Source organism: Carassius auratus, chromosome 41 (genome assembly GCF_003368295.1).
Source record: "Carassius auratus strain Wakin chromosome 41, ASM336829v1, whole genome shotgun sequence".
NCBI classification, from domain to species: Eukaryota; Metazoa; Chordata; class Actinopteri; order Cypriniformes; family Cyprinidae; genus Carassius; species Carassius auratus.
The window spans coordinates 12,825,006-12,846,320 of record NC_039283.1 but is presented as its reverse complement, the minus strand read 5'-3'; the positions used below and the strand labels follow the sequence as shown (position 1 = coordinate 12,846,320).

Sequence of the window (21,315 nt, the reverse complement as noted above, 5' to 3'; positions counted from 1 at the left end):
CACACGATCGTGACCCTTTTTCGTTGGGATTGCATCATCCTTAAGAAATAAACGATATGCAAATCCAGCGTCAGACTGGGCCTTATTTGTAAAACAAGCATCTTCGAAATGCAGGGAACAAACACAAACACTTGCACAACTCTGTTGATGCTCTGTAAAAATAAACTCCATCCACTGGTCCCTTAATGCTGTTTCTCTTTTGGTAATCTGTGCAGGGTTGTCTTGCCCTGGCAACCAATAACACACTCCTTTTGTGACGCTCTCGCTCTGATCAGTGAATGTCTGTGCTCTCAGTGCTCTGCTATACGGGAGCGCGCGCTCTTCCGGCAGAAGTGCCTTAGGACCCATATAAGGAAATTCCGCTCCATCTAACGTCACACAGAGCCATACTCGAAAAAAAACTTTCCAAAACTTGTGACAAACCGGAAGGAGTATTTTTGGAACAGAAATACTCCTTCAAACGAACAACTTAATTTTTGAAACTTTGTCCATGTTTAGCATGGGAATCCAACTCTTTAACAGTGTAAAAAATTCAGTATGCATGAAATAGCATTTCACCCCCCCCCCCCCTTTAAGAAAGAATTGTACACAAGCATTTACAAAACTGTCAAAGTTTATTTAAAAATAAAGCAATTCATGAATTATTTTCTTGTACTCATTTATTTAGCCTACAAATTAAAATTATAAAAATAACTTTTTAAATTTTTATTAATAATATATGTTATCATACAGGTTATGCATAAGAATCTTTTATCCAAAACAATTTACAACCGAGGAAAAAATTAAGTTCACAATGCCAGGTTTATTGTACAATAATAATCAAGTGCTATTATAAGATTATTATTTTATTATTATTAAACCTATTCCACATAATAATATTCAATAAAACTGTGTGAGCTTGCTGCATGAATCCATGAGTACGGTTAGATCCGTGGGAACAGATTGCAAAAGCGTGCGCATGGATTATGAATTTGTGGGTACGGATTCAAAAACCGAGGGTATGGTTTACAAAATCGATTTTGTTAAACCGAGGGAATAGTTTTATAAATTCGTGAGTACGGTTTATAAACTGAGGGGATGGATTGCAAAACCGTCGCCACGGATTGATTTTCTTTCTCCTACAGGTGACATGCGGGGTCATTATGATATCGACAGAGAAACAAAGAAAATAAAATGTAATGCCAAATGGCTGACGGGTCATGAATGGCTTGTGTTTGATCACAAGAATGTCGTAATGCTTTGTCAGGATTGCCGCATGTAAGTTACGCAAAAGAAAAAAAAAAACTAATCAAGCTATTTCGTGGTGAGAACTAATCTTTTTAAATTTGAGTCAGTGTATATTTTGTTGTATGCATTGTACATATGTGTTTTTCATGCCAACAATGTTAATAAAATGATCAAATTCATTCAGTGGCACTCATCATTTGTTTTTGTTTTTACCGAAAAAAAATAATGGCTAGTGGAAATTCTGATTGGCTGGTAACCTTAGAAAGTTAATAGCCACATTGGCTGGTGATCAAAAAAGTTAATTTAGAACCCTGACTATAGCCAAACGAGAGATCAGCTACTTGGGGAATGTGATTGGAGGAGGAATAATTTGCCCGCAGTTGGATAAAGAAGCAATCATCCGAAGATGCTGTCCCCCTTCAACTAAGAAACAGGTAAGACCATTCCTTGGCTTGTTGGGATGGTATAGCAGATTTTTACCACAGGGTGCTTTGGTACGATCAATGTTTTCAAAGTGCACTACAAATGGATGGTCCAACCAAGTTTTTCTTGGGATTGAAAAAATAATGGCTTAAATAGAATTATGCACTCTTTGTTATCAGAATCTGGCACAGAAATTACAGAGCCTAAGGAAATTAGGAAAAGGGCAAAGCCATATTATTCAGAATTGCACAGGTGTTGTCACACGTTGTCGAAGATACATAATTCAAAATAGACTTTACTGAGACTTTAGACTTGGTACAACTCATAACATATGCTAATAAACAACAAAGGATAGAACAGAATCAGGACTATAAGTACGCACATGGTAAATGGGAGAACTAAGCAGGAACAGCTGGACAAGGATTAACCAATCATAAACCAATGTAACTAATGAGAGCTCATAATATACATGACAGGAACTTAACTAAACTGAACATAATTGTGACATTAGCTCCCCTCCTCAGAAGGCGTGACCTCACGCCACAACAGTAGATGACAGAAAAGAGAAACGAGGGTGAAGGTTTAGGTGGAGGGCGTGGTGCTGGTGAAGGACAGGAAACTGGAGAATTCTGAGGAGGCCAACACTATGGTGGAGCAGACTAGGCTTCCTACTAGGTAGCCATATAAATAATAGTTCCCTATTGCCCAAATCATAATTATGAGTTTTCTCAAAAAGAAAGCACATGGATATAATTTACCAGGTTGTCCGTGATGCTGGGAGACTGCAGATCCAATGCCACTGTCAGAGGCGTCCACTTTGACCACAAAGGGGAAATTAGGGTCTGGATGTAGTAATGTGGGAGCTGTTGTGAAGCTAAACTTGAGGGTATTGAAGGCCTTGGCTGCATCTCCTGTCTACTTCAGTTTGGATGGTTTACCTTTGAGAAGAGAGGTCAGCGGGGAGGAAATGGAGCTGTAGCTGCGGATGAAGCATCTGTAAATGTTGTCAAAGCCCAAGAACCTCTGCAGTTCCTTGATGGTAGTTATATGTGGCCATTCGCTGACTGCCTTGACATTGGATTCATCCATTTCTACCCCTTGATGGCTAATGTCATACCCCAGAGATGTGAAAGAACCATTTTGACATGTTGGATGTGCTCTGCTTCTAACTTGGAATAGATCACATATTGGTTTAACAAGTCGTAAAGTATCTCATTTATGAATGACTAGAACACAGTTGGAGCATTGGCTAGCCCATATGGCATAACAAGGTACTCGTATTGCCCCCCAGTGGTGAGAAAGGCGGTCTTCCACTCAACCCCTTCGCGGTTACAGATCAGGTTGTATGCACTTCTTAAATCCAATTCAGTAAAAATATTTGCCACTTGGAGCTGCTCAAGGGCTGCTGAAACCAGAGGGAGTGGGTTGTGGAGCTTGACTATTACGTTATTCAAACCTCTGTATTCGATAAACCGATGAAGTCCACCATCCTTTTTCTCTACAAAGAAGAAACCTGCTGCAGCTGGAGATGTGAATAAATCCATTCTTTAAGGCTTCTTTGATGTAACTCTCCATTGTTTGGGTTTTGTTATGGGTTAGTGGGTACACTTTACTTCTGGGTGCCATGGCATTAGAAATGAGATCAATAACTCAATCCCAGGGATGGTGAGTTGGGAACTGGGTGGCGTTCACTTTGCTAAATACCTCAACATAGTCATTATAACAGTCTGGGACTTTAGTGGTTTGTTCGGTGACAGGTAGACACTAGTGACACTAGTAGACGGGCACTGAGGTGAAATATCAGAGTGCATACAATGGGTTAAGCAGAAAATTGAATTATCAACTGCTTGGATCTTGATAGGTGGTTTACACGTGGGATTGAGTGGGAATGTTGTATTTTTATGACGATGTCTTTGTGAATGAGATTTAAAGGGACTGTAAGTAGGAATTACTCCCATCTAAACTAATTTTGCTCTCCAGTGCCTCGCTTTTTCAAATGCGCGTTGCGTCTACGGTAGGCAATATGTACCAAAAAGCTTTGACAGGATGTCTTCTAATAGCACTTCGTCGAGTTTTCCTTCAGGTGAACAGGTGTGTTATTTCAAACAAACTGCAACATGACAACTAACAAACAAATGTTACAGTATGAATTACTGACTGTGGAAAACATGAAATATTGTAATTAGTAGTTATGTCTTCTTTATTCATTATATTTTCTGAATTATGTGCATTGTTAGATATCATCATCAAACACTGACTTACCTGTCGAGAAGAAAACAGGCCACTTCAGCGTCTCTTTTGAAATCTTTATCCAGCATTAGCTCTTTCCACCTAGAAAAAGCTTCCCCGACATTAACTCTTGTTTTCTGTAATCTATGGTCACATTTCCTTTTACGTTCTATTTTTGACTGTTTTGGCGACGATGTTTTCTTCTCCTGTGGCGTGGCATATGTATGGTCCATAATAAGAATGCAATCCAGACTTTTAAACTTGCCGGTGCAGTTTCAAGCGCCTCTCACTGATCTGCACCTGCGTTTCTGGCTCTGACCGAAAACGCGCTGTGGAAACACGTTGGCTTAGTACTTTTTGTCCCTCTCTGCTATTATAGTTTTGCAAGATGGTGGAACTACATGGAAGCCTCCGTCGACCTACCCGTCCCATGTATATAAAGATAATAAATTCTTCATTTACGAGGATTAGTTTAAACATTGGCATAGGTATTTGTACACCATTGAGGGCATATTTATGAATAAAAATATTGATTTTAGATAATAAAATACCTAAAAAGTAACTTATTGTCCCTTTAAGGCAGCTCCAGAGCAGATCAGCACTGTTAAAAAAAAAACATTTGAGTTCTCATCAGAACAGAACTAACATTGTATAGCATGTATGTACAAACAAAACTATACTTGTAGATAGCACTGGTTTGGTATTAAAAAAAGTAATTTTCATGCTGTGCAGGGCCCCACCACCCCTCTCGAATCAATGTAAATGGTACGACCCGCAGGTCAGGTGCTTCTGCTGTGGACCTGTAGTGAATCAGTTAATGAGAGCTGGAGTTAGCCGTGATATGAAATAGGAAGACAGGGTATGAGTCAAGAAAAGAAAAGAAGATTAAAGAGAGAAAGGCAAATGAGGCCGAGCAGTTGCGCACTTGGTTTTTTGAAAAGCAAGGTGAGCTCCAAATGCATCATCGAGCATTGACATTGTTTAACATAAATATCTACTCCAGGTAGAATAGCATACATTTTTGTTCGTACTCTATTTGAATAGTATACAAATACTTTATAGTATCACACCCTACATAGCGAGCAAACAATATTTCTGGGTAAATAGCAGGGAGTGAGAAGCAGACGGAGGCATAGCTGGGAGCTCAACACACTGCCACTCCAGGCAGCTGCGCAGCTTGTCTCCTCTTCTGCTGCAGTTCTTCCCAGAGTCAGAAGTTTACATGAAAACACTGTATTATTTCCCTCCATTGTCAAAATCTAACACCTGCAAAAACACAGATCGTTAGCGCCTATTTTACCGCATTGTTATTCACATTAGCTCGCGCATGCTCTTACATTAAGTACAGGATTGTTCTCAGTTTAATGCACATCTTAATGATGGAAAATTACTTATTTTAAAACGTAATTTAGCGGAATTGCCTGTAAGTGAATTGTCGGAAAGGATGTATGATGAGACAGAAGGGGATGCATCTGAAGAAAATGCAGAACAAGCATTCAAATATAACATATTTTATGTGCCACTGGATTCTATTATAAGTGACTTATCCGCAAGGTTTCAGACCACACCATCTGTATGTAACACATTTGCAGCTTTTCTCAAGATTACTGACATGACAGAAGATCAGATGAAGATTTCGTGTCATACTCTAATAAAAAAAAATACAACAAAGACCTTACAACAGAATTTGAAAAAGAAATGCTTCATTTAAAAGCAAGTCCTGGAGACACATTTCCAAATACTCATTCACCACTGGAGCTGCTGAATGCCATATACAAAATGCAGCTAGAAAGCATTCTTGGAGAAGTTTGCACTGGCTTGAGGATCTTTTGTATGCTCTCAGTGACTGTTGCTGGAGGGGAACGTGCTTTCAGTAAACTTAAACTTGTAAAGAACTATTTAAGATCAACAGTGTCCCGGGATAGACGCAACTGCCTTGCCATACTCTCTGTAGAAAGTCAGTTGGGCAAAAAACTGGACTTTAAAGACCTGGTCAGCAAATTTGCACATACAAAGACCTGTCAATGGGCATTTAGAAAAAACTGACATTATTTATTTTTGTTTGTGTTTATTAATGTTCAGACCAAAGTTTTTTTTTCTCATTTGGCATGGTGATTGTTCAGAACTGCTTTACAGTATATTTGATTTAGTCCAGGTGTGGACCTGCTAGACCTTTTGTCATCTCAGTAAGTAGTACTACTTTTGACAATAAAACAAAAATATATTAATCAGAGTGTGGCTTATTTTGTTTACATTTTAAGTGTTTTTATGATAAAAATGCAATACCCCACCCATTGGTATCACTATGGTATTTGGTACGGGGGTCCAGCAAGATGGTTTGTACCCAGGGCCAAAAATTTGGTGCTACGCCCCTTGTCAACCTATGATGTCTGTCTAAGTTTTGCTGTCGTCGTCGAACTCTCTCCTCCTCAGAGAGCCTTGAGAGACCCAGTTGAATAGGTTCCTGATTATTGACCAAGGGAACTGAACTGAACTACTCCCCACTCTATGCATCTTTTAGCAAGAAGGGACATCCAGGTGACCAGGAAGCCCCTCAGGGCAACCCAGCCATACATCCAGTTTACAATAATGAGGGGATTGATGCTTGAAAGTATGTTACTAGAGACAAACTGGTTGAATGGAGCCCAAGGTACCCAACTCAGAGAAAGGGAATGAAGCTGAGCACATAACCCTTAGGTTCATAGGTCCAGCATAGGAGACTGTCATGCTGGAAGTTCCCACCTAACCTTGGTCACGTGGACCAAACCCAGCAGAGCACTATCCTCCGGATCAAAAAAAATGTTAGAGAACATAGCATCATCCTCCTACGGTTTTCTCTTGTCTACTGCCGACGAGCATAAAAGGGAAAGCCCCTCTCTAAATTCATCGGCCAGATCCACCTGTGATCCCCTCAAGCTCATTTTCCTCTGTGCCTCAGCAGTGGCAGGTCCTGAACCATGGGAAGTAGATGGCTCTACTTCTCCTCGAAAAGAGAGACAAACAAGAGCGAAAGCTTTTTTTTGTTGTTGTTGTTGAAAAAACGCTCGCAGATGCACACAAATTGCCCCCTCAAGGATATCGCTTGCATGCTCTTAGCAGAAAAAAAAAACTGTGAAAATTGTGTGTGTCATTGGGTGTCAAATAATGGTGACTTGGATGCACACATCCTCTAAATGTTTTATCTTAGTGCTCGCCATGATGATAAATAAAGATCGCTCTTCATCTTCAGTTCTCTAGCAGTTCAGTCATAGTGTGTGTTATTACACACTCTACAGGCTCATGCAACAGTGCTACAAGACTTAGTTGTTCACAATAAAGAAATAGCACAATGCATGAATACCTATATGGTAGTGTGTTTCAGATGCATATTTATTGTAAGAATGCATATTTTATCTCCCTCATCTGAACTTGAATGAACAGCCTGCAAATATGAGTTCCTGTGTATTTCGGTATTTATTTAAGGACTCCAGTTACAGGAAGGAAAGACTAAGGACATTATTTGACATATTATTCAATAAATAGTTTGTATGTGTATTTCCCTGACAAGTACTGAACTGAGCTCTTTTTTCTGTCTTTTTTTTCACTTAAATGGTCAAAAACACACAGTTATGTCAAGATGTCAGTACTGGTACTCACATTATCAACACCTCTCTTCACTCTGGTACATTTCCCTCACTTCTAGAATTCTACAGACCCTTCTTCCATTCATTGCAAAGACACTTGAGTGAGTTATGTTCAACCAACTCTCTATGTTTCTTGTACAGAACAACCTCCTGGACAGCAACCAATCTGGCTTCAAAAGCAGCCACTCAACTGAGACTACCCTGCTCTCAGTTACTGAAGCCCTGCGACTGGCAAGAGCAGCTTCCAAATCCTCAGTACTCATCTTGTTGGATCTGTCTGCTGATTTTGACACCATTAATCACCAGATTCTACTGTCCACCCTCAGAAAGATGGGCATCTCTGTAACCGCAATCCTGTGATTTAAGTCCTACCTCTCAGATAGATCCTTTAGGGTGTCTTGGAGGGGTGAAGTTTCTAAGTCACAACTTCTTGCTACTGGGGTTCCTCAAGGCTCAATAATTGGACCACTTCTCTTCTCCATCTACATGGCGTCATTAGGATCTGTCATTCAGAAGCATGGCTTTTCCTATCTCTGCTATTCTGATGACACTTAACTTTACAGCTCAACCATACTAAGACAGACTACTCACAACTACTTTATACAACTGGGTTTGTCAACCATAACTCTTTCCGGGACAGAGTTGTGATGGATCATCAGTTAAGCTTCACAGACCATATTGCTACAATGACCAAGTCCTGCAGATTTGTCTTATACAACATTAGGAAGATTAGCCACCCAACTTCTTTTCCAAGCTATTGTTCTCTCCAGACTGGACTATTGTAATGCTCTCCTGGTGGGCCTTCCTGCATGTACTATCAAGCCTCTACAACTGATCCAGAATACAGCAGCGAGGGTTGTCTTCAATGAGCCAAAAAAAAGCTCACATTACTCCTCTTAAGGTACTGATGCTTGCCTACAAGATGACCACTGACACGGCATCAATATACCTAAACTGGATTCTAGAGTGGACACTGAAGGCTTACAGACTGGAGCAGACTCTGGAGTGGACTCTGTGGGCTCACATACTGGACCGGACAATTGAATGGACTCTGAAGGCTCCTAGACCAAAATAAGTTCATGGGTGGATTCGGAAAATTCACAGACTGGATCGAGTTCTGTAATGGACTCTGAAAACTCCCAGACTTGAGTGAGTTCATGAGTAAATTCTGAAACCTCGCAGACTGAAGTGGAATCTGGAGTGAACTCTGATCGCTCACGGACAGGAGCAGATTTTGGTTGTTGATTAAGAAGAATCCCTGACTGGACCAGGCTCTGAAGCAGGAGGATTTGCACAGCAGGGCAAGGATCATAGGTGAAGACGGCTTGATAAGGATCCAGGGTGGATCTGGCAGGGCAGGGATCATGGGAGAGACAAAAAAGTGGACTGCTCAGTAACTTCTGAATCAGGTCCTCCAGGATAGTGATCCTGTGGCTAGTGGTAGAGCATTGCGTTAGCAGCACAAGGTTGTGGGTTCGATTCCCAGGGAGCACATGTTAGGTAAACATTTTTTAGCCTGAATGCATTGTAAGTCTCTTTGGAAAAAGCGTCTGCTAAATGCATAAATGTAAATGTAGAAAATGCAAATGTAGGATCACCTTACATGAGGTCACCAGAGCCGACTTTGCTGCCCTCCTCCTTCTCTTCCTCTTTTTAGGTGTGGGAATAGATGACTGGATCTGGGCTTGATTAGAGAGGCTAAACTATTCTAAGTCTAGAAATGTAAGTCCAGGATTTTTCTACCTGTATGTACATTTATTTATATATCAATACATGTTTTCACAATAAATGTTCCCTAATAAAAGAACCTTCATGTAATTTTTCAAAACACAGACTGCCCAGTGTTTAAAAATGTGCATATTGCTTTCGTATCTTTAAAGAAGTATTCCATTTGCAGAAGCATTGTTTCAAAAAACTAATTTACTATGAAATATCATAAGGACATTACTTTAGATCACCCACACACAAGATACCCATAGTTTCACTGTGTAGTTTTAAGTACAATCATTAAATATAGTTCTTCAAAACATGATGCAGCTTTCGTTATTGTTATACACATTCATACATTATTGCAATAGACTAGAGAGAAAAGTACAGACACTTGAATCATTAAACAAAAAATGTTAATTATTAATGAAATATTCAACTCACAACACGTTTTTTCAAAAACTTTAAAGTAGAAACAATTAGATAAGAAAAAAAGACAAGTAAAAACTACAGTAGGCCTAAAATGTCAACTGGAGTGTTCCTCACTGCTTGTGGATCAGAATCAGAATCAGAATGAGCTTTATTGCCAGGTATGTTTACACATACGAGGAATTTGTTTTCGTGACAGAAGCTCCACAGTACAACAGAATGACAGCGACAGAACATAAAACACATAATAAAAGAATAAAAAATACAAATAAGTAGACGTATTTGGATTTGGCCACAAGTTCTTATCCACGTCATAATGTAGGCTTTCTTTAGGTTTTCATTAGCTAAGCATTTTGAAAAATGGTGGGCTAAATAGGAAAAGGATCTGCCACTCGCAGTTGATTTTGATATTCTATGTCTCCTCCTGTTACGTCATTGCACACGTCATCTTAGGCCTGGAGAAATGCGACTTTATTGTGAACCTTCCACCTCCATGTAAAAAAAAAAAAAAAAAAAAAAAAAACCTTCAGTTAGGGTACAGTAAGGAAAGGGGTGTATGGGGGTAAATACAAGGTAATAAACTGTGGATGGGCCTGAAACCACGACTGCTACTAGGAATTCTGGGTCTATTGAACTGAATTTGCTATTGGGTCCCCTCAAAATCACATTCAGTTGGGGCTGGTCGGGCCCCCAGCGAACATCATTCTGGGCCGCGCTCACCTCTGCTCCATGTCATGGCCAGGTTAAAGCCTGCCTCATCCAAATATATAAATGGTTTTCATCATCTTCGAGCTCTATCGCCATCTAAAACAACATTAATTGTAGGAAAAACTAATTCTGATAGCAATGATATAGAATTTTTGGGGATTTATTTTTCTCCCAACAACAGGCCTCTTGAAATGGATCATACCTGAACACACTCATTTCTCAGTTGCTTCACATTCATAATTGAAACATTTAATATTGTTCCTCATTTTTCATAAAAACTATGCTTCAAGACTAATGCAACAGTTATGTAACATGTTGAGCAGTTGTATCAATTGACAGTAAGATCATTGTAATGAAATGAATAGACACTCAATTCATATGTAATTTGTGAGTTCCACTAGGAAATAGTAATACTTTGATGTTAAGTTGTGTAATTTTGAACCGGTGATTTTAGTTGAATGAACAAAAGATCTTTGGTTTATGTGTATTGTATCCAAGCATTTGGAAAAAGTGTAAAATGTTTTGAAAAAAAATGTGCATTTTTATCATAGATTGTGAATTATGTGTCTAACGTTTTGAAAAATGGCATGAAGGTTCTCTTATCAGTGCAAAAATGCTTGTAAAAAACTGTAATACATATAATTTTGTAAAGAGATTATGAGCATTGTTATCAGCTTCTTTGTGTTCAGAAGAAACCCTTTGGAGATTTGGGTAAACACGTTACCTTCCTGTACGGAACAACTGATAGTGTAACCACAGTAGCAGATTCACAGGTCCAACTATAGGGCAGCTTGAAGCTGTTTTCCCTCCACACAAGCATAGATTTAATGGCACACTTTATCAAAGAGGCCAGCACTCATATCCTTGCTCTCATCTGTCTCTGAATGCCCTCTGAGCCCAATAAAAGCATCTCCTTCACTCCATAATGACTTCCTACTCCATTGAAAATGACAGTTGCTCAAGCTATTTGTCCACATTGTAAATCACAAGTGGTGAAATTACATCTTACTAGAATGGTCATGGCAAAATGATGGCTAAGTGAGCTTGCAGATAAATGGCTTTATTATTGTCTTTGACAAAGAAGAGGTTGTTGCCAGGTAAACCAAACAACAACAACACCAAAAACATAATAATAATTCTAATGAATAATGGGAACAGCAGGGTATTATGGTCAATCCAGAGTGCGAACTTTGTATTGCTTCCAAATGGTTATAAATGGATGAATGATCAAACACATTGAAACAAACTCTTTTCTTATTTAATTCGACATTTTCATTTATATGATTGTTGGTTCAGTCTAAAACTGTACGTGTAGTCCTTACAAGTATCAAAAGAGCTGCCACAGCAACCAATATGTTTTTTTTTTTGTTTTTTTTTGTCTTCTGGCGGAACTTTGACAGAGATCAATGCATCGTCCATTTTCAATCAGAGAGGAACTGGTTATTAAACAACCCAAGGGTCTTAATTTTACGTCACAAAATGAAAGGAATTAAACCGATTGTAGAGTAAGGTGGCCAGTGAGCGGTTGAGAGTCCCTCAGAGTTCATCTTCCACTGCTAAAGATGTCTCAACAATTATGTTATTTTTTTTCTGGAACGCTCCAATTTCCCCTGTGCCTTGAGAGTGGGATCAGTCATGATTACTGGCTCTTTGAATAACCCGAAATTTACAAGCCATGAGTCATGATTCTTATTTTCCATTCATCACTCTTTGTCTCTCTTTCCCATCTATATGTCAATTAGAGAGGGGGTTTTAGGCTTTGTGGCTATAAGACTCATTTAGATAAATTGTAGTGATACTGGAATGCATTTCAATATCTATCTTTGCTACATGAAATGTAAAAATATTCCTGTGTTTTTAGATACAATTAGATATGGTTGTGCTGTAAATGATAGGTTTTAAATACAGGATATAACTCATGAGATACTGCACACTCCGATGTGAAAGTATCAAGGATCAGCCAACTTTACAGGTGCATTACTGAAACATAGATGCTTAGAAAAGAGCTGCTGTGAGTTTTTGTGCCATCTAGTGGTTTAAGGCTTGTTCACACCAAGAATGATATAACTAACTATAAATACATTATTTTTTTCTCCTGTGCCCTGAGAGCAGGATTAGTCATAGTTACTGGGTCTTGAATAAACCAAAATTCACAGGCCATCAATCACAGCCCTTCTTTTCCATTTACCACTTGTTCTCTCTTGTGTCGTCACGTCAATTAGAAAGGGGATTGTAGGTTTTTTGGCCTATAAGCTCATTTAGATTAATTGTAGTGATATCTCTCAAAACCTCTCTTCACTGGATGAGGTATATATATATATATATATATATATATATATATATATATATATATATGAAAAAGATTTGTTTCAGTTACAGTGAGGTGAGGTTACTATAACTGCATCTTTATCAGTGTAACAGTTTATCACAATTGGATGGATAGTTGCAAATTTATCGTAATCTTATTGCAATTTTACATTTATTTTATTGTTTTAAATGTTCAGTCTAAGAGATCTTCCAGAATACTTGTTTATAATTTATTTATTATTACTTGTTAATATCATTAGTATCAAACACGCCACTCTCAATTAGCTCTGCATTATATATTGTTTTGTGATAGACAAGAGATTCTTAAAATGGTGCTAATGCAAATTTAGCTGTGAATATATTATTAAGTGTGGATATAATAGATATGACCCCAGAAAAACAAATAACGCTGTATTTTAATGTTATTATGTTTGTTAATAAGCTTTTAATGTAACTTCAAAAAAAAAGTTTTCAGGATCATTTCCACTGTCAGTATATTGTCAGAGGATCATTAAAAGATCACACACACACACACAAAAAAAGAAGGATTATACATGTGCTTGGGCTGTATATATGTATATGTTAATATATGGGCTTTATATATGTGCCCAACACCCTGTATATGTCAAACATACATGGGTTTCCTATATGTTTGCAAATAATCTAAGAATCAAATAAAGAAAGACACCAGTGGAGGTATGAATACTTTAGCAAAACATGCTGATGCTAGTGCATATCTATACTACTCCACCCACAGCACAATTAGTCTTCAGATCTCTCTCGGGCCCCTCAGATCAGATGCCAGAAGATACTGAGTAGGCAAATTGCAGCTGTAAGTTGGGAAAATAAAGGGTTATTTGAACTGTAAGTATTGAGATTTTTTATATATTCAACTGTGATTTAACACACCATTGGAGGACCAAGAAAGTATTTACCATGACTCAGTAAGATGTTAAGTGAGATGCTGTCTTTTGAATTAGCTATGGGGCTTACAACATTAGTAGAGTTGACATTAGCTAGATTCACTGGAACAGAGGACCCAAATACACTTCTTGGTTCTCCTAGAACAGTTCCTATAAATCAAAGTGCAAAATGACAGCTCATGATCAGCTCAGTGTTTATATATAACTAGTAAAAACATTACTGTTTTGCATTTATTATACATTTTCCTGTTACAAATAATATATATATATATATTCACATGGATGTGGAGTTCAATGTAACAAATTTGATACATTTGATAAATGACATGGAAACTGCATTCCGAACTATCTGTAAGCTTTCAAACGTGGACAGGAAAAGACCTAGAAGTCCAGTCCTGATGTAATTAAATCATGGACCACCTTTTCCACGGCATTAAAAGTCAGGAATGGAAATGATTTTCAACTGATCCTAGCTATTTTGACAGAAGTGATTTGTTTATCAAGGCAGAGATCAGAATCAAATAACAACCAGCTTTTTTGTGTGTGTTTTGAAAAGTAACTCACCATTGGTTGAACCCTGCAGGTTGTCAAGGAAAACATTCAGCTGGGAATTAGCAATGTTGCTAATGTTCACATTTGTGACATTGACATTGCTTAGGAAGTTGATGACGTTTGCATCAAAGGGGATGCTGAAAACACACTGAATCAAGCTTGGTTGTATCGAACCCTGGATATTGTTTACATTGGGCTGAAAAAAAAAAAATATATATTGATATTGATGCACATATCAAAAACATTTGATAATTCCACATTTTTGTAAAAAATGGGAAAGGTCTGTAAAAGTGCTCATATGCTAAAATATATAACCCTTACTATATTTGTTATCAGCAGTGTGTTATTTATGAGTGTTGCAGTCCGGAAGAAGAACCTGCCATTATTATTGCCACACACAAAGATGATATTGAGGCCCTGGAAAAAAAAAATAGAATTTTATTATGAGACAAAATTAATCTTGTAATCTGTTAAGTGGACCGCAGTCAACATACTGCTTCAAGTAATGTGAAAGCGGGATGAAGTTGTTGGTTTCCTAGACAACAGAATTAAACAGTTTCATTACTAGTGTGAGTCAGTTTGGTTGTAAAGTAAGTGTCACAGTGTCTGGGTAGTGTTCCCTGGGTATCCACTAGATGTCCTCCTTCCCCACGGTGTCTGTCACTTCATTAACCACATTCCTCATGTCTCTGCCTAAATCATTGCACCCAGCTGTCACTGGTTATCTTTCATTACACTCTGTCAATTTCGCATTAGCGTTTGTCTCTCCCTGTGTATTTAACCCGGTCTGCTTAGTATGTATCATGGAGTCCTTTTTTTAATTCATGTCCATCACTCATCGTGCCCTTGCCTTGTGTCCGTGTTTGTTTATGTTTTGGATTTGTTGGATATGGACCCCTGCCTGGACTGTTTATTCTTTGGATTGCCCCTTTAATAAAGATGTACCCGCAATTGGATCTTTCTCAGTGGTTTCCTGTATTCCGGGCCTGACAGAAATAGGTTTTTGTATGTTTCTTTTACATTGTACGTTGTCATATGAATCTAATTGCATTGATATGATTAGTAAAACAAATAAAATTTATTTTAATTAATTTTACTCGAGAGGGTTGGAATAATTAAGACTTTTTTTTTTGTCATTTGTATTTGATAATTATTTATTATATATCTATTTAACACAAACAATTTAATAATAATAATAATAATAATTCTTTACATTTATATAGCGCTTTTCTAGACACTCAAAGCGCTTACATAGTCAAGGGGTATCTCCTCATCCACCACCAGTGTGCAGCATCCACCTGGATGATGCGACAGCAGCCATAGTGCGCCAGAACGCTCACCACACACCAGCTTACTGGTGGAGAGGAGACAGAGTGATGAAGCCAATCAGCGGATATTGGGATTGTTAGGAGGCCATGATGGGCTGATTTAAATCAGATTTACTTTACAAGACTCAGTGTGTTTAATGTGCATGAAACCTAACATCATGTTTCAAGCAATGTGTGAATGCTCTAATATCTGCATTGCAAAGGTCATTAAAAAAGGGATATAGAGCATTTACATGTCGTTGCTTGTTTTCTGATGATTCACACTGCAAACATTTTCAAATTAACATGAGCAGTTGCACCACAAGTAGATGTCAAGTATTGAACAAGCCTTAAGCTTGTATTGGCCTGTCGTTCTTAAATGCAGCTTAGTATTTATGAGAATAAACAAGTGTGAATGTGTGTTGTGCTTACCTGAGCCACATTAGATGTCACTCCAGCTGCTAATGCAATGTAACCGATGGAGTTGCCACTGAGCTCAACCTTCAGATTTAAGGTAGTTAAGATAATCTGTACTGAGGTGAAGAAACACTGAGAATTGCCTGAAGGATCACATCCTTTAGGGTTGTCCAAACATAGTTTGGTTTTTCCACAATCATTGCGGGTGATGTTGGACTATCAATAAGAGAAAAAAAAAAAACAAACAGGAAAAAAAATGACAGATATACATTTGTCAGTATCTACACCCTAAACTACAAGGTTAAAAAAGCTAATTAAACTTAGCTCCTGGAGGGCCAGAGACCTCCAGTTGCCTTGTCCAAATATCCGCACTTGCAGTCTTTGCACTTGACCACTTTACTACTTTTATATGACATGTTTCCTGTATTTGGTCCAAGTGTTCAAGTCAGCATGAAGACCACAAATGTGTGTAGAACTTTTAATTACCTGATGGGTCACACTTATGGAGTTGCAAAAATGCAAGTGATTACAGAGTTTTATGTTTATTTTCAACACTTTGCATTTTAAAATCAACTTCTAAAGGTCTGTTCAGTAGTGCCTATAAAAGATGCGGTAATTAATTAAGTGATAATTTAAAATAATTCATTATTATTTATATTCAACATTCATTGGAAAGGTTTCTCATGAGAGTTTCACAATTTATTTCCAAAACATGATGCTTGAACATGAACATGAACACTAAGCCTTAAATACCGCTCCAGAGTGGTACACCACTTTTAGACACCATATTTATTTTTGGCTTAACTGTCACAGAATGGAACGCACAGGAATGTGGGATATCAAAGGCATCGAAAGATACATCTATGCTGGCTTCAAAAATTTGCCAGATGAAAGCATCTCAGGAGACAGGAACTGAAGCAAATATTGAATCCGGACTTGCCTTGATGCCTTCCAACCAAGGCAGAATTTTTCAGTTTTCAAAAGCGGCACTTAATGCTTAGTGTATCCCATCATGCATCATGTTGAGGAAATAAATTGCGAGACTTTTTGCCAGGATCGCGAGAGGTCGCAGAAACCTTTCCCATGTAAGTTAATACTATATATTAATAATAATTAGAAATTACATATAATTTGGTAGTAAAACAAAGTTCTACACATTTTATTCCTATATTTATTTATTTTGTACAACATTTGGAACTGCTTTTTATCACTTAATTAGAAGAAGCAAAATTAAAACTGTAATGTTATATGGACTACTGACCAGACATTTAGAAGTTGATTTTAAAATGCAAAGTAAAATTTAAACAAAGCTATGTAAACACTTACATTTTTGCAGTACTATAAGTGTGTCCCATCGGGTAATGAAAAAGTTTGACACACACTTGTGACCTTCATCCTCACTAGAACACTTGGGCCAAATACAGGAAATACATCATAGAAGTAGACAAGTAGTAAAGTGCCAAGACCGCAATTGTGGGTATTTGGACAAGGCTTTGGACGAGGGGTGTGTTTTGCTCCAACCCTAATTAAACACAGCTGACCCAGCTAATCGAGGTCTTTAGGAGTGGTAGAAAGTTCCTAGCAGGTGTGCTGGAGTTAAACTGTGCAGGTGAGTGCAAAAGGAGTAAATGTTATTCTTACAGTTAAATTTGTTGGTGCTGATAGGTGCCCGTCAGCCTTTATGCTAGACACTGCACAACCAATCACACAAACCACCAAAAACATCAGCTTGCTCTCCATATCTGAGGGAAAGATTATACACATTTAATCAAATTAATCTTAAAATAAAATCTGATATAATACACATATACTTCATGGAATTAATTCTAAAAATGATAAACATTAAACTATATATTTATATAATAAACAAATGACATACCACAAACAAGTATTTTTTTTACTCAAAAATTATCAAAGTAGTTATTTGTTTAAGCCTAGAGGAGTCTGATTCAAAATCTAATTCATACTATAAATAGATAGATATTAAGGATTGTGAACTCTTTCTTGGTAACTAATTTCTCTTTAATATTTCACTAGCACTATGCTAGTAAATCAGTTTTAGGATATTTTTCTTTATATATTAATTATAATTAACTGTATATGAATTTGCATTGGTGACATTATGGGGACAATTGCAATCACAGACATATGTTGATTTCTTGAATGCAATGACCAGTCAGAAATGTTTTGTCAGAATTCACTCACCGCTGAAGCGCTGCAGTTTTTAAAAGCTTGTGTATCATCTCACAACTAAGTGCAGACATGATGAAAATAAGAGATTCATTGTGCGGTTTACTGAGCTTCACATTAAACTTCACTGTACATTTCTAAACCCTGGGTTAACATTTTTGTGGTGTCACTGTCACTGATTGGACGAACAGCAAGCAACCTGTTTACACACTTGCCAGTTATTTGTATATTAAAAAAAGGTCTTCCAATTTGTCTTGAAAATACTTTTCTGACCATAACTGTAATAGCATCTCCTCATCACTCCAGTTCACACGCTTTCCATCTTTTGACGACTTACTTTTCTCTCACCCGCTGCTGTTTACAGAATGCGTTTTTTTTTTTTTCTTTTACTGACATGACATGCTTTGCTGCTCAATTTCCTATTGGCTTTCTGTTGCCAAGCGTCCAGCAGTATCAAAGGCAAACACCGCTGTGTTTCCCACTGAACAAACTTAGCACTGCCAGGATCAGGATGCACTTCAGAGTAGGGTTTAACGGTGCTAACACTACTTTCAAATTACAGGTGTGAAATGTTTCTTTACCTGCGTTTAAAAGTGGTGTTTAAAATTATGATAACCAGAGGTTAAACGTAGTGTTAAAAACGTCAGTGAACATTAGAAACAGTGTGCACATTTCTGAGTAAAAACAAAAAGCCATCAGCTGGAAAACGGGAAACATTGCCATTCAAGTCAGCAGGAAGAGTCAAAGCTAGTCCACAGTTTAGGCAACCTCTTTAAGTAATTCATGACTGTGTTGTATTGACTGCGTTGATGCATTGCAATACAGTAGAGCATTGTTTTGATGCTTACATATGAAAAAATACTTTGAATAGAAATACTTTGCTTTAATTTATTAAATTTTTATTTTTACATTTTCCTTGCCTCCCCTGACTCGAGTCAATTGCTTATGTGTATTGCCACTATATTAATATATAAAATATAAAAGTACAATTTACAATGCAACACAGCCACTAGTAATCTTAGATTTTGTATTTTTGTAAAAAATAAAATTAATACAAACTGTAGTTCAAATCATAAATTTTGGGTTAACCCTGAGTTAGTTTGAGTCAACCTCATAACAAAAGATGCTTCTTATTATTTACCTGTTGGTGTGTCTTTACCAGTAGATTCACCTTCACACTCTCAAAAATCTGTGAAAACTTCCTCTGTGCGCATCTTTTAAATGGAACTCAACTCCCACAGAACCAGGCAGGGAACGATCACACCCCATAAAAAAGCATGAGGAAATACAAGAGTAGTGAAACTGTTCTAAAAGAACTATATAATTATTATATTGCATTGTGTATTGTGTTTGAGTGTTTAACTCATTTGCATTGATAACTTTCTGTATGTTCAGCATTAGTTCCTTATGTTTTGCTTTTATTTTGTCCAAGGAACAATTAATGCAATAAATAAGTTGTTATAATGTCTTTGTTCGTGGTCATTCCTGTTGGTGCTTGTGTAATTGGTAAATCTTCAGCAGTTTCATGGGAGATATAATGGTAGGGTAGATGTTGGCAGCTTCTTGTACCACAGAGAAACAGAGAGGGTGAAGGTATAAAGTTGGAAAACACAAACCTGCATGATCTGGCTATTGCTGAGCTGGTTAGCATTAGTGTTGTAGAAAGTGATGTTGTGGTTGACTGATGGGTATTGAAGGTGATGTTCCTTCAGCAAAGCTGAAGTTTCATGGCCACAGTCCAATGTATGTTTTTGTAACCATTGCATTGCAGTTAATGAATAAATCTTTTGTTCTCATAATCACAACATCCTTGTTTAAGAAATGGTCAGATGACAACTGATGGAATAGTATGTTTTTGTTTTTGCAAAGTGTTTCAAGATTGCAAGAAGATAACATTCTTGTAGTAATCGCAGCTTCATGACTTGTTTCACTTTTATTTACTTGAAGGCTATTGTGTTCATTTAAATTAAAAATGGAAGAAATGAGGATTGTTATCAGTGATTAAAAAAAGAACATAAAGTGTTAGGCTAGCTTGGCAGAAAAAAATAAATAAAAACAGAAAAATCGACATTTTAAATAAAAATTTAATTCTTGCCATAAATGAAATTTTTATTATTTTGATTTCCGTATAGTACAAATGTTCTTTTTTTCTTCTTCTTTTTCTTTATTTAAGATCTTAGTTTTACCTATTATATTTTATCATATTGAGTATATACTATGCCAGCTGGTATTTCGATTAAGATTACCAGTTTGGCACCAGCTACAGAAACTTTTCTGAAACAATGTTGCCGATTTTCTTTAGAAAAATGGGTTACACCCCAATCTGTAACTTCCTCTGATACATTAGGATTTCAAGTTTTTCCACATTGTAAACACAGGGAAGCGAAACATAAAAAAAATAGCTGTGGCATAGTCATAAATATGATCACTGAGTTTAATGTGCCAAATGCCAGCGACCAAATTCAGAATGGAAAGAGAGCTGTCAAATACAAATCAAGTCAAGTGTGCAGATGGTTGTTGAGGTGATGAGGTCTTCAGAGGGGAACTGTCTCTTTTGCACATCTGGTTGACATAGTCTGTGCTGACATTCAGTGCTGTGGATGTCATCTTTAGGGGCTGATCCACCATGTGATCTGTCTATGGACTGGATCTATATGGCTACGGTGACCTCGGAATAAGAATGAAAGAGACTAATATGAGCATAGATGCCATTCTTCTTAAGATGTAGTGAACAGTGTTGCCACAGTTACTTTGAAAAAGTAACTTAGTTACTTTACATATTACTTGATTTAAAAAGTAATTTAGTTACTTTACAGATTACTTGATTTTAAAAGTAACTAATTACTTTACAAGTTACTTTATTAGTTACAATCAGCAGCTGCCGACAACATAAAAATGACAACCAGTTTTGCCAACACTCACTTTATTGCCAGTGTATTTTTAACAGTAACATCCACAATCTATCTCCTGACAAAGTAGAACTTAAAAACTATTTCCTGAAAAAAATTAATGTTTTTAAAAAAAACATAAAGCAGCCTTTCTTGACTTAACATTAATACATTATTTAATAAAAAATATTAGATTTCTCTCCATCACTGAATACTCCTCCATGTAAGAATAAAAAAGCTGTTCTGTGAGGCAGCGCGGCATTGACAGTGGAAGGGATCTTGTTTATTATGGCATGAAATGAAGGCGAGTCAACCGTATTGTAATGTAATGTAACAAGAGCTTATTCAAATAGGTGCTAAACCATTCAGGGCTTTATAAGTAATA

At 37.2% G+C, this 21,315-nt stretch overlaps 2 protein-coding genes across 2 annotated transcripts in view; one reads left to right on the top strand and one right to left on the bottom strand.

Annotated features, from left to right (window-relative positions):
* Nucleotides 1–13,026: 13,026 nt before the first annotated feature.
* LOC113060106 (putative ferric-chelate reductase 1) lies at nt 13,027–19,218 on the bottom strand. Its single transcript, XM_026228939.1, has 7 exons — nt 19,184–19,218; nt 17,494–17,594; nt 15,868–16,068; nt 14,450–14,545; nt 14,141–14,324; nt 13,589–13,726; nt 13,027–13,483 (listed from the first exon to the last, which is right to left on the bottom strand). The coding sequence occupies exons 2-7, from the start codon at nt 17,590–17,592 to the stop codon at nt 13,443–13,445; spliced, it is 759 nt and encodes a 252-aa protein (XP_026084724.1). The 5' UTR covers nt 17,593–17,594; nt 19,184–19,218; the 3' UTR covers nt 13,027–13,442.
* LOC113060105 (CCR4-NOT transcription complex subunit 10) overlaps nt 17,440–21,315 on the top strand; it is a 25,852-nt gene continuing 21,976 nt past the window's right edge. The window contains exon 1 of the mRNA XM_026228938.1: nt 17,440–17,461. The gene's annotated coding sequence lies outside the window, so the exon portion shown is untranslated. The remainder of the gene's footprint in view (nt 17,462–21,315) is intronic.